This window comes from Lottia gigantea, assembly GCF_000327385.1.
Source record: "Lottia gigantea unplaced genomic scaffold LOTGIsca_3, whole genome shotgun sequence".
In the NCBI taxonomy this organism is placed as follows: domain Eukaryota; kingdom Metazoa; phylum Mollusca; class Gastropoda; family Lottiidae; genus Lottia; species Lottia gigantea.
In genome coordinates, this window is record NW_008708986.1 from 3,107,904 (window position 1) to 3,121,919 (window position 14,016).

A 14,016-nucleotide genomic window follows, 5' to 3' on the forward strand; every position below is an offset into this window, starting at 1 on the left:
CCAGTGGTTATAATGAAAAGTATGTTAATATGCCCGATCATGTAAAAGGTATTTATGTATTTTTTCTTTGTATATAACATTATTTTCACCAAAATTGAATTTTTTATTGAATTTTAAGGAATATTAATCAAAATTTCATTTACAAGAGTTAAATAAAAATCATATTTTGTTTAACCTTTAAATCTAGATAAATTACTAGGATTCTGTGATTATGAAGATATAGACACAGCTGATGAAGGCTCACCACAGTCTCATGGTAAAATATACAACATACATACTAGTAGTAGTAGTATTTATATAATATTTATGCATGTTCTCATCTGTTCTTTAATGTTTTGTATGATTTGCATTTTTTTAGTTTTGTTTATTTATCATTCCTCTATTCTTGACGAATTTTTTGATAAGAATTACTTGGATAATCAATTTTGGGATTGGTCACATAGTCATGAATCATTAGAGAGTCCAAACTATTTAGATATAGTATTATGATTTCACCTTAATCCTTGTTGGTGTATTGTACGGATCATTTATTTTTTTCTCTTCATTATATATTCTTTATTTACTAGTATTAGTTTAGATAGATAAACGCTTTTAATGAATGCTTCTTCTAAATGGACAGTTTCGCCATTTGTTTTGACCAATCAAACTTTAGTCTCAGAAACGGGAATTTTTTATTAAAGCATCTGTAATACTGTTCACAGCTCACAGTCGAAATTTGAGCCTTTAAATCCATGTATGTCATTTTAACATACTCTGTGATATATAGAAAAGACTTATATAGAATAGTGACTAAAATTCCTAGTTTAAGATATTTTTAAGGGAATTATGCGATTTTATAGTATTACTGAAGTCTATTTACATATATTCAAGACTAAAATCAACCCCCAAAATGGCGCATCTGTCCCTTTAACAATTAACCTTGCTGTTGGTGATTTTATCATGCATGGTTATTAATTATTGCATGTCTATATATAAGACATAGTGTACAACTGAGATTGTAAAACATATATTCCAGCAAAGATATTGTTACACATTCAAGCCTGATTCAATTGCATTAACAAGCAGTTCACTGTAGTTTAAGTAGTTTGAGTAGTTATGAAAACAAAATATAAGACAATAATTTTTTTTCCATCCCAAAATTAACAAATTTCTTGTTTCTTGATTTTGATTCAGACCTGAATGGGCACTCATGTATTACTTGAATTACTTATTAATAATAAATTTAATGTCAATATAAGCTTACGGTCAGCAACTACAAATGTCTATTTTTTATCTGAACCATTACATGCCCCATAATATGTTTTATGTTTTTGACCTAATTGTGGTTTGATTCCTCAGTTTTCAAACTTCTAATTAACTTTCTAATTCTATTTTATTAATAATAGATAAAAAGTTATGTTCTTGTACGGATTTAATAGCAGAAAGTAGAAATAGTAAAGAATAATTTTCTTGTTATTTGATTGTAGAGGGTTTGTTACAAAGATCATCAACATCTAAAGATAATGGTTATGGTACAATGACTAGAGTATCAGGTAAGATAGGATGATATCTTCTTAACAGATTGTTGTGTAATTGGTTGAATCTAAAAAATACATCTGATTTTTATAGGCTATTTTACCATATAAACACAATGATTATGATACACAACTGATTTTTATTTTTATATGCCCATGTGGGACTCTCTTAGGAAGTGTGTTTTTAGACACACGAAACGTTGGAGGAATAAATGGTTTATTTTGACAGAAGTTTTATTATTTAAAGAATCATATCTTCATCCTGTCAAAGCATCATTGTTTTTTTACAACTGAGATCACTATTAATCATTTTCATGATTGGTTTTGTTCAACTCTCATTTTTATTTGAAATTTGCACATGGATATTGCTGTCACTGCTTTTTGTCAGCCCACTCTTCTTGTAGACAAACTAGAGGCTGCAGTTTTTATCTGATCCTGATGAAACTTGGTATGCATGTATATAGTGATGAGATCTAAATCAAGTTATAAATTGGTAACATGAATGGTTTCAGAGTTATAGCGCTTGACATAGCCCTAGGCATGTAAGAGACTACAGTTTTCATATGATGTTGATGAAACTTGGTATACGTGTATAGATGAGATTTTGAATGGTTTCAGAGTTATTGCTGTTGTGTGTACATTGATGAGACCTTGTTCATGTTTGAATTTTTGAGGTTTTGCCTTGACTTGTAAATATTTTTAAGATTATGTGAAAATTCATTATTAAGCCACTAAAGACTTTGTTATCATTTCTGACAGCTGGTAGTGGGAGTATAGATAATAATAATGGTGAAGAACTATCTGATATTGATACAACTGATTCTATTTTTATATTAACATAGATAATAATGATGATGAAGAACTATCTGATATTGATACAACTGAAGTTGATATGTTAAGTGATGCTGATGAAGATAAGAGAATAGTTAGAACTAAGGTAGGGTTTATGTTTTGGCTATGAAAGTGTTACCTATGTCACTTCTTAACATAAAAATCAGAATTTGCAGGGTTAGATAAGCATTTGTTCAAATATTGTTGATACCTGTGATAATTTATGTTCAGTATCTTGCTCTAATATTGCACTTTCCTCAAGTAAGTGTCATCCTTTGCACAATTCAATTAGTTATTTTATTCAGGAACAACATTTTAAGCTGACATCTAAGGAATCCATAATAATGATAAAGTTTCATCCATTCCTATCTGTAAAAGTGTCACCTATAAACATTTTTTCTTTAATTTTAGACTGCTCTCTTTGTTAGTGACTTAGCTCGAAAGAACCATAAAAAGGTTTCTAAAAACTACAAAATTTATCATTGGTAAGTAACTTCTTGATTTCAATGTTTGAATATTTATAAAAATAACACGATTTTAATAATGTTAAAAGTAAAGGTCTGATACTAATCTTATATTTATAGGAATCTATTAACTATTGGTATATTTTATGGTTTACCAGTTATTCAGTTAGTGTTTAACTATCAAAAGGTAAGAATGATTGTGATTTTGTTGTCATAGTTTAATAACCTCTAAAAAATTTACATTTTTCTTCTACCTAGTAGCAATTGTGTTCCCATGTATGCAGTTATGGGCTTCCTGTACAGATTCACTTTTGAGCATTATTTGATTTCAATATATACAGTTATCTCTACAATATCAGCTAGTAGAATGAATTCAGTAGTTTCAAGCAAGGTAAAATGTATTAATGTATACTTTGACAAATACAAAATGGCGGATTTCTGTTATTACCAAACGTCACCAATTTTTATCGGCCAAATTTCCATATAATCCCAAGCGGTAATCGGAATTCCAAGTGTCGTCTGCTAGAATGTAGTCCAACGAATGAAGTCATGTGATCAACTAGTGGATTCCGTGTCAGCAGAAAATTTCTATGGAACACAAAGTGGACCATATTCTCATGTTGTTTCAGTGACTTTTAGCAATAATTCACACTACGTATCTTATTTTGTCAGCCGAGTTGGTTGCTCATGAAATATGGGTCAAAGTGAAGGATTCATAAAAAAATCGAAATAAACCAATTATAATTATTTTGTAGAATATCTGAGGAAACATCTAAGACATAGAAAAAAATTAGTTTTTTTAACTTTGACGAAATTCAGTATTGAATCCTTATATCCACGAAAATAGGTTACACCACTGTATAAGAATTAGTAAGGAGAATATGAGCATGCTGTATCAAAGGTTAACTGTCATCTATCTGACTATTAGAACCTTCTTGAATCAAATGTGGAGTTCTAGATATGAATTTAGTCGGATCTTGCTTGGAGTAAACTTGTGTTTATTCTACTAGTGTAGATAGTAAACTGACTTTGTTAATGCCCAGTATGAGTATAAACAGTAGTAACTGACAGTGTTTATATTATAGGTATTACATCAGACTGGTGATGAAGATATTTGTTACTATAATTTCTATTGTGCCCATCCACTTGGTGTCTTAAGTTCCTTTAATAATGTCTTTAGTAATATAGGATATGTTTTACTGGGTATATTATTTATAATCATAGCCAGAAGAAGGTAAACAAAATTTTTTGTATCAAATTTGAATCATAAATTATATTCCATAGGTATTAAATCGGAATTAATTATGCCAACGAAGCTAAATAGGATTAAAAGGAGTCCTGTCACAGAAAATGGACAAAAGCGGCTGTATTTTGATTACAAGGTGAAAACAGGTAGAAAAACCTGTATTCTTTGAAATTTCAATTCTAATCTATCTTCTGATGTACTTCCACTTCTAATTTTAGAGCTGCTATTCACAGATCATTTGTACGAAATAATAAAGAAGTTGCTAAGTTATATGGAATACCTCAACATTTTGGTCTATATTATGCTATGGGTTTATCGTTAATATTAGAAGGTGTAATGAGTGCTTGTTATCATGTTTGTCCCAATAATTCTAATTTTCAGTTTGGTATGTATAAACTATTGATGGTCACTTAAAACTTCATTAATCTGCTGTCTGATAGTTATTATTGACAGGAGTTAGCTTCAATAGAATCAAAAGAAATAAGGGGGAAATTTCTCACTATGTTCCCACACCTGGAAGCCTTTATGGCTCAGCAAGGAAGATACTTGCCCTTTGAACTTGGTCTTGGGGTTGGATTCCAGCATGGTTTTCCACTTTTCTCATCAGTGATGCAGGGACTGATGTGAAAAATTTGTCAAGCCCTGTGTGCTATTGGTTGTGTATGTTTAAGGCACCTTGACGATTTGAGATCAAGAAAGAGTAATCTTATACCACTGCATGGTGTTGTATGTCTCATCAATTCATCAAAGCAGAAAAGTAAGACATAAAATGTTCACCACCACAATATTTTCTTGTTTGATCATTCCAAACCTTTGTATTTTTTTGTAATTCGTTATGTTCCCCTCTATTTCAGATACATCATTTATGTATATTATAGCTTGTTTAAATATGTTAAAAATCTATCAAACAAGACATCCTGATATTAATGCTAAAGCTCATACAACCTATTTATCAATGGCATTTATTATATTCATAGCTGTCATTGGTGTGGTGAGTATTTTTTAATACATCCCATGTAGTTAGAAGCATATATTGCTCTAGAAGAAGCCATTCTTCTGGAATTGCTTATCATTACTCTAGTACAAAAATGGTAAACAATTTGAAAATCAATAGAGGGCCAAATAATGAAAAATAGTGGCACGTCTTCAAATGAATTCCTCTTCTGTATTTTATTTAAAGTTATTTAAAGTTTGAGTGCATGACTCCATAGTGAAATTTGAAAGAAATAAATTTTGTAAAATTGAATTAATTTTAGTATTACGGAACAAATATATTTTGGATTCTGTATGGTTTAGTTCATATGTTAGTATCATTAATTATCTCAGCTCAGATATATTTTATGGGAATGTGGAAAATGGGTAAGTTATAAATGTAATAATCTATTTGCATTTAGTAACTTTATACAACTAGTTCTTTCTCATGCTCACTCTAGATGCTTTTTAACTTCATCAATATCTTAACTGTGTCTTTAAGGCCCCTCGATTGGTGAGCTCTGCAGGTTTGGAATCAACCGAACATTCAATAAAACTAGTTGGAACAACAGAGTTCAAAATGCATTCCATGTGTGCCGAAAGAACTGTAAGTGCAGACAGAATTCAATATCAGGAAGAAAGGAATAGAAGGAAAAATTTTAAATGTGACATATCTGGTTCTGTACCGATATATTGAAGTTAGAATTGGAACAAATGGAACCTGTTCAGAGCTCACCAATCAAGCGTCACATTTGTCTTGCAGCATCCAATTTGGCAGTTATTTCTTAATAATCTGTTCAAACAATATGAAATATCACAATACAATTCTTTCTACATATACTGCTTTATATGAATTTATGAATAAAAAGAATAAAAAGGAAAAAAGAATGCTACACAACTTCAATCACAATTTAACATACAAAAACTCTGAATTTGAATAAAAATAGAAAAGGCTTTGAAGTTTTATTCTTTTTCATCAGATTGCGGTATATTTAAAAGACTTTTCTGGTTATTTAGAAATGATTGTTTAAGATGTGCCAAGCCTATATATCCAGTAAGTACTCTGAAAACACTGTTATACTTTCATACATTTATCAATAGATTCCTAATCAAACAAACATTATATCAAATCATATCCTAAGATAGTTTCCAGTATTTGTACTTGTATGTGCCATAGCTTGGTCATATGGTGCTAGGATTAAAGGATGCAGATACATGAAATGGGATAGTGCAATATACAGGCTTTAAGTGTCTTTGATGCGTGTACAAAATCTATTTAATTTCAGAATAGGTTTGTGTTATTGCTCATTGGTAATGTTATTAATTGGTCATTGTAAGTATATGTTAATATGTTATCCATATATTCTGATATATCCAGTACATATTAAAAAAACACATGCATTGAAGAAGGAGAGAAAAGTTAGGAGAACAACTTCTGAAAATGATGACCAAACCTCAAATGAAATGGTAGAGGCAGTGTTCTATAGTCAGAATAGCTTAAACGGCAATAAAAATATCTTTTCAGTTTATTAATACAATGTACCATCTAATTTATTATAGTTTAAAATACATTTTGTTTTAGTGCTATATATGGTGTGTTAAATACTCCCATTGATTTTGCAACCTATTTATTAGCTATATTTATTGGTAATTTGATGTTATATGTTTTATTTTATATTATAATGAAGGTAAGTTATAGGATTTCAACTTTCACAATTTTACGTGCTTCAATTAAGACGTTCGGTTTATCTATAATGAAAGAAATATGGATATAATTGATGTTTTAAAGACAAACCTGATGTCTAATTTCCATTCTAAAAGTGGTACAAAATATACAGATGATAGTCCTGAAATTGCTTTACAAAAAAATGAATGAGGTAAATACATTGTAATCTGTTGAAAGAGCAATTATAAACAATACTTATTACTACTATTAAAATATTTCTAAATATTATTTTTCACTATTTCAGTTATTTAGTGGTGAAAAAATCCATATATTGGCTATTTCATGTATAGTGATAACAATGATAACATGGGCAGCTGCTTTATATTTCTTCTTTGCTCATCTTACTTCTTGGTCGGTAAGTTCTTGTGGTTTTCTTTTTACTAGTCCATCACATTATCTTATTCTGAAGCCTTTTAACAACCTGAAATATAAGCTACCGCCTCATACTTTTAAAGAATTGGAAATGACAATTAATTGAATATTTTTCCACAGCTACAGGTTTGGTTTGACTTGAAATAAAAACATTTTAATACTTTATGTGATTGAACTTAACTTAACTGGATGAAACATCAATTTGTGAATTTTGAATATAAATTATTGGCATATTCCAGGTAACACCAGCTAAATCAAGGGAAGGAAATAGACCTTGTATACTATTAGAATTCTATGATGCCCATGACATCTGGCATTTTCTCTCAGCTATTGGAATGTTTTTTGGATTTCTGGTAATTATATCTAATTATAATTTAAAGTAATATAAAATTTTGGGGTCACTTTATGGAATATAGAATTTTCCATCTCTAGGAGCATTCTTATTGAAAGCTTGAAGTCATGTTACAACCCTGTATAAGTTTCACTTGTGGCACATATCTAAAACGCTAACCACAGAATTAAGCAAATGTGTTATAAATATTATATAAAAATATTCATGGCTAAAAATGTTTCTGTAATCCATCTTATTTGGTTTGATTTTTTTTCTTCAGATTATTCTAACATTAGATGATGATTTAGTATTAAAGAGAAGAGATCAAATACCAGTCTTTTAAAAAATGAAATATGTGGAAAACACCTTATAATTTAAAATTGCCTTTGTGTGAGAACTGTGATATGTTTGGCTGTATCATAATTTGTATATACATGGACATAATTTTTATACGCCCACATGAAATGGGGGGCGTATATTGCCATCACCCATGTCCGTCCATCGGTCGGTCCACAATTGCTCGTAAACACTATACAAGACAATTCTTGACGGATTTTGACAAAACTTTGTATGAATGTACGTAATCACCCAAGGATGAACCCTATTGAAAATCAGAAGAATCGAAAAATATTTAGTATAAGTTATTGCCCTTGTTCTTGAAAACGCGTTCAATTTTTAGCTGATAAACACTCCAGAAGGGACAATTCTTGACGGATTTTGACAAAACTTGGTATGAATGTACTTAATCACCCAAGGATGAACCCTATTGAAAATCTGAAGAATCGAAAAATATTTAGTATAAGTTATTGCCCTTGTTCTTGAAAACGCGTTCAATTTTTAGCTGATAAACACTCCAGAAGGGACAATTCTTGACGGATTTTGACAAAACTTGGTATGAATGTACTTAATCACCCAAGGATGAACCCTATTGAAAATCTGAAGAATCGAAAAATGTTTAGTATGAGTTATTGCCCTTGTTCTTGAAAACGCGTTCAATTTTCAGCTCGTTAACACTCAAGAAGGCACAATTCTTGATGGATTTTGACGAAACTTGGCATGAGTGTTTGTTATCAACCAAGGATAAACTCAGATGACAATCAGAAAAATATAAAAATATTTAGTATGGGTTATTGCCCTTGTTCTTGAAAACGCGTTCAATTTTGAGCTCGTAAACACTCTAAAAGGCACAATTCTTGACAGATTTTGACGAAACTAGGTGTGAGTGTTCATAATCACCTAAGGATGGACCCTATTGAAAATCAGAAGAATCGAAAAATATTTAGTATGAGTTATTGCCCCGTTGTTCTTTAAAACACGTTCAATTTTTAACTTGTAAACACTCTAGAAAGGACAATTCTTGACAGATTTTGACGAAACTTGGTGTGAGTGTTTGATATCACCCAAGGATAAACCCTATTGAAAATCAGAAGAATCTAAAAATATTTAGTTATTGCCCTTGTTCTTGAAAACGCTTTCAAATTTAGCTCTAAAAAACTAAAAGGCATGATTGTTGCTGGATTTTGACAATACTTGGTTTTAGTATTCATTCCCAATCTGAAGATTGAATATTTGCCTTCTAGAGTGTTCACGAGCTAAAAATTGAACACGTTCTCAAGAACAAGGGCAATAATTCATACTCAATATTATTCAGTATTGCCCTAAAGAGTTCAAAAGAAGTGTATGACTGAAGGTTGAATATTTCATACTGGTGATTGTTACTGTACTGCTAAATATTTTTATTCAAAATCAAAACTGCCAGTGGGCGTATATTACCTTGCCTGGCAAGCTATCTTATATGTAACTAGTCGTTTATATTTAACCATGTACTTAGAGCAATGCAGTAGACGTAAGGCATCAACAGTAGATGTAAGGCTGAGGTAACTTGCTAGCTTTTTGAGTTTCTCAGCTTTTTTGAGAAGCTAAGTGGATATGAATTTGCTGATCAATGAATTATTGGAGATTTTTTAGATCATTATTAACACTGTTCGCCCTACTATCTTTAAATAATCAAAAGTATATAAAAATTTGTAAGCGAAAGTTTGCAAAATTTAGGTAATTTTAAGAATGGGCATACCCTTGGCTCAAAATGTTTTTCAACTTTAATTGTTAAATATAAAGTTGTTATAAATTGCATGTATATAATCCAAAAATAGCTTGCAACAATTTGATGTATCATTATTTTGTTCCTTTCCATAATGTATATTTTCATTTTTGTTTTGTTTTATAGATTATGTCTTTCTGCTCAAATATGAAATAATCCTGGTCGTACACTAGTACAGTGCCATGGCCTTGTGATTCTTATGAAACTAGAATGGTCAAAGATACTTTAGCTAATATCACTTGTGTATTTATCACTGAGATGTATGGATTTGAAAAGATAACTAATTATATTGATTATTTTTTATTATACGCCCACATCTCTCTATGTGGACGTATGTTGTCGGCACCCCTGTCCGTCGGTCCGTATGTCCGTCAACATTTGCTTGTAAACGCTCTAAAAACTAGATTTTATGATGGAATGAAATGAAATTTGGTATGTTTATACATATTCATAAAACAAAGATCAAGTTCGAATTTGAGCTATTTTCGACCGTTAGAAGCAGAGTTATTGCCCTTGCCCCAAAATCTTGAATATGCTATTACTCTCTTAGTTTTCAACCAATTTTGATGAAACTTAAAATGGATGTTTTGTTTTTGCCATCCGCATGCCGTGGTGGGCGTATATGGCTGTGGTCCACTATCTTATTGATAGTTGTCACAAAACTTTTACCTCTGTTGACTGTGTTTTAATGTAAATATATTATTACCGTAAACGAAGACTTTGAACTACGTATATAATTGACATCCCTTTTTATACGCCCGCATGAAATGTCCGTCCGTCCACAATTGCTTGGAATCATTAAACACTCTTGACGGATTTTCACTTAACTTGGTGTAAGGATGAGCCCTTGTATTCGGAAACACTTCAATTTTTAGCTTGTAAACTCTTCAGAAGGCACAATTTTCAACGGACTTAGATGAAAGTTATTAAAATTGTTTATTATCCCCAAAGGATGAACTCTATTGGATATCAAAGGCTATTATATTATTGACGTCGTTCTTGAAAACGCATTCAATATTCAATAACATCAAAGCTGCCAGTGGGCCTATATTACCTTGCCTGGCAAGCTATCTTTCATACACACATTCATCACAAAAATAGCATTATCAAGCTGTTATCTGACAGCAATTTTACCTCATCCATATTAAAATGTTAGCAATAGTTCAATCACCCTGAATCAGTTGATGCGTGAACGAAAAGTGATGGAGTGGAAAATATGTTTGCATTGTTTTTTACTCAGAAATGCTGAAGTGGGCAGCACAGAGGATAATAATATTTTGTGCCTTGTTTAATGTAGCCTAAAAACTACCAAATGCGTATGCAGTGTCGTATTTAGGAGGAGGGCAAATGGGCCTGACATGAATGCCATCGATCCTGTCTGTCCGCCGTCTTGTAATTGTGACAGAAACTATTGAACTTGTTAAAGATGTCTATCATTCTAGAATACTTAATTCTTGGCGGAACTTGGTGTTTATTACCACCCATGGATGAACCCCATTGAAAATCAATTAAATGGAAAAAAAATTTAATATGAGTTATTGTCCTTGTTCCTGAAAATGCGTTCAATTTTAAGCTTGTAAACTAACTAGATGGCACTATTCTTTAAGGATTTATACCTATGAGAATAGACATGAAATTTAAAGTCTCAAACCTGTCTACATGACATATATGGTTTAATGAATTATTACTTAGTTTTATCGACTCAAATTCTTTTGTATAGCTATTACATCAGTACGTAAGTCCATTGATGAATAAAAATAAAGACACATTTTGGTCATCCTAAGAGGTATAAGTGGGTCTGTTCCTTTGAAATATTGATGAAACTTGGTTTAGCAACGGCACGATGATAATGATCATCTATAGCCCTTATTCTCACAATCCCATATTCCCATCATTAATTTTAATTGGTATGGAGTTTACTCCAGCTGACAACTGTCAAAATATCCGTCAGGCTGGAATAGAGGAAGATGTTTCGGACTAGTCTCAATATACTGTAGAAATTGCAAGGCAGGTTGTCCAAAGAATTCTTCCTCACTTTGACTTGAATATACTGGTCGAACAGTGGTCAAAGTGTTTTTATAACACTATTTCAACACCACCTTAAAGCCTTAAAAGAGAACGGACTGTAGGGACGGTTTTGATGAGCTGATTGCTAGAAAACTGGTCAAATTACACAGGGAGGCTAATATCAGATTGTCATTTAATACATTATCATGCAATAGACGTCAAAATATCTCATTCGTCATACGCGTTGTAAGTCTCGCCGACATATAATCGTACATTGCATTAGGTATATGATGTTCTGATCTCAGCAAGAAATAAGATCATAATCTCAAATAATTTTCCGTCCTTGTTATTTTTGACATATTGTGTTTTGGTGAAATTGTTTAATTTCATCCAAGATTGAAAAATATTTTACATGAGTTAAATGCATTCAAAGAAGGTAGGCTATATAGACTACTAGGCCTATAATTCTTGACAGATTTTGACAAAACTTGTTCAATATCACCCAAATAGTTCGAAAGAAAGTGACACGACTAAAGGGTGAATATTGTATACTAGTGATTGTTGCTGTACTGCCTAACATTTTCATTAAAGACCAAAGCTGCCAGTGGGTGTATATTACCTTCATTTATTGTTTATACGCCCACATTATAATCTGCATGGTCGTTTATTGTCGTCGCCCCTGTTCGTCCGTCCCTCAGTCCGCCCGTCCGTCCACAATTGGCTTGTGAACACAATAGAGGCTACAGTTTTTTTATACGCCCACATGAATATGTGGTCGTATATTGTCGTCGCCCCTGTCCGTCGATCCGTCGGTCGGTCCGTCAACATTTCTTGTGAGCACTATAGAGACTACAGTTTTTATCTGATTTTGAAAAATAGTTCGTGAGCAGGATTGACGATACAGTTTTCAACCGATTCTGATGAAACTTGGTGTGATCATTGGAATTGATAAGATCTCGGTCAAGTTCGAATTTGACATATTTTCGATGAATGGTTTTTGAGATATTGCCCTTGACTTAAAACGCCTTGAAATTTGTTAAAAATAGTTCGTGAGCAGGATTGAAGCTACAGTTTTCATCCGATTCTGATGAAACTTGGTGTGATCTTTAGAATTCATAAGATCTCGGACAAGTTCTAACTTGACGCATTTTCGATGAACGGTTTTTAAGTTATTGCCCTTGACTTTGTTAAAAGGCGTTGAAATTTGTTAAAAATAGTACGTGAGCAGGATTGAAGCTACAGTTTTCAACCGATTCTGATGAAACTTGGTGTGATCATTGGAATTGATAAGATCTCGGACAAGTTCTAACTTGACACATTTTCGATGAACGGTTTTTGAGTTATTGCCCTTGACTTTGTTAAAACGCGTCGAAATTTGTTAAAAATAGTTCGTGAGCAGGATTGAAGCTACAGTTTTCAACCGATTCTGATGAAACTTGGTGTGATCATTGGAATTGATAAGATCTCGGACAAGTTCTAACTTGACACATTTTCGATGAACGGTTTTTGAGTTATTGCCCTTGACTTTGTTAAAACGCGTCGAAATTTGTTAAAAATAGTTCGTGAGCAGGATTGAAGCTACCGTTTTCAACCGATTCTGATGAAACTTGGTGTGATCATTGGAATTGATAAGATCTCGGACAAGTTCTAACATGACGCATTTTCGATGAACGGTTTTTGAGTTATTGCCCTTGACTTTGTAAAAACGCGTCAATATTTGTTAAAAATAGTTCGTGAGCAGGATTGAAGCTACAGTTTTGAACTGATTCTGATGAAACTTGGTGTGATCATTGGAATTGATAAGATCTCGGACAAGTTCGAACTTGACGCATTTTCGATGAACGGTTTTTGAGTTATTGCCCTTGACTTTGTTAAAATGCGTCGAAATTTGTTAAAAATAGTTTGTGAGCAGGATTGACGCTACAGTTTTCAACCGATTCTGATGAAACTTGTTGTGATCATTGGAATTGATAAGATCTCGGACAAGTTCTAACTTGATGCGTTTTTGATGAACGGTTTTCGAGTTATTGCCCTTGACTTTGTAAAAACGCGTCAAAATTTGTTCGTGAGCACAATAGAAGCTACAGTTTTCAACCGATTCTGATGAAACTTGGTGTGATCATTGAAATTGATTAGATCTCGGACAAGTTCTAACTTGACGCATTTTCAATGAAATGTTTTTGAGTTAATGCAATTAACTTACGAAAAACGCGTCAAAATTTGTTTGTGAGCACAATAGAAGCTACAGTTTTCAACCGATTCTGATGAAACTTGGTGTGATCATTGGAATTGATAAGATCTCGGACAAGTTCTAACGACAGCTGCCAGTGGGCGTATGTTACCTTGCAACGCAAGCTATCTTATCTGATTTCAATGAAATCTGGTGTGATCATCTAATACAATGATATCTTGGTCAAGTTTGAATTTGACGATTTTTCAATTAATGGAATTT

General features: G+C 32.1%; 1 protein-coding gene across 1 annotated transcript; it reads left to right on the plus strand.

Annotated features, from left to right (window-relative positions):
- Nucleotides 1-2,406: 2,406 nt before the first annotated feature.
- Nucleotides 2,407-8,144, plus strand: LOTGIDRAFT_228601 (hypothetical protein; the record flags this gene model as incomplete). The annotated part of the gene is made up of 13 exons (XM_009057213.1): nucleotides 2,407-2,451; nucleotides 2,757-2,830; nucleotides 2,930-2,996; nucleotides 3,895-4,043; nucleotides 4,289-4,440; nucleotides 4,910-5,046; nucleotides 5,312-5,414; nucleotides 6,008-6,081; nucleotides 6,314-6,360; nucleotides 6,610-6,715; nucleotides 6,998-7,108; nucleotides 7,365-7,478; nucleotides 7,737-8,144. The coding sequence occupies 13 exons, from the start codon at nucleotides 2,407-2,409 to the stop codon at nucleotides 7,797-7,799; spliced, it is 1,242 nt and encodes a 413-aa protein (XP_009055461.1). The 3' UTR covers nucleotides 7,800-8,144.
- Between the last annotated feature and the right edge of the window lie 5,872 nt (nucleotides 8,145-14,016).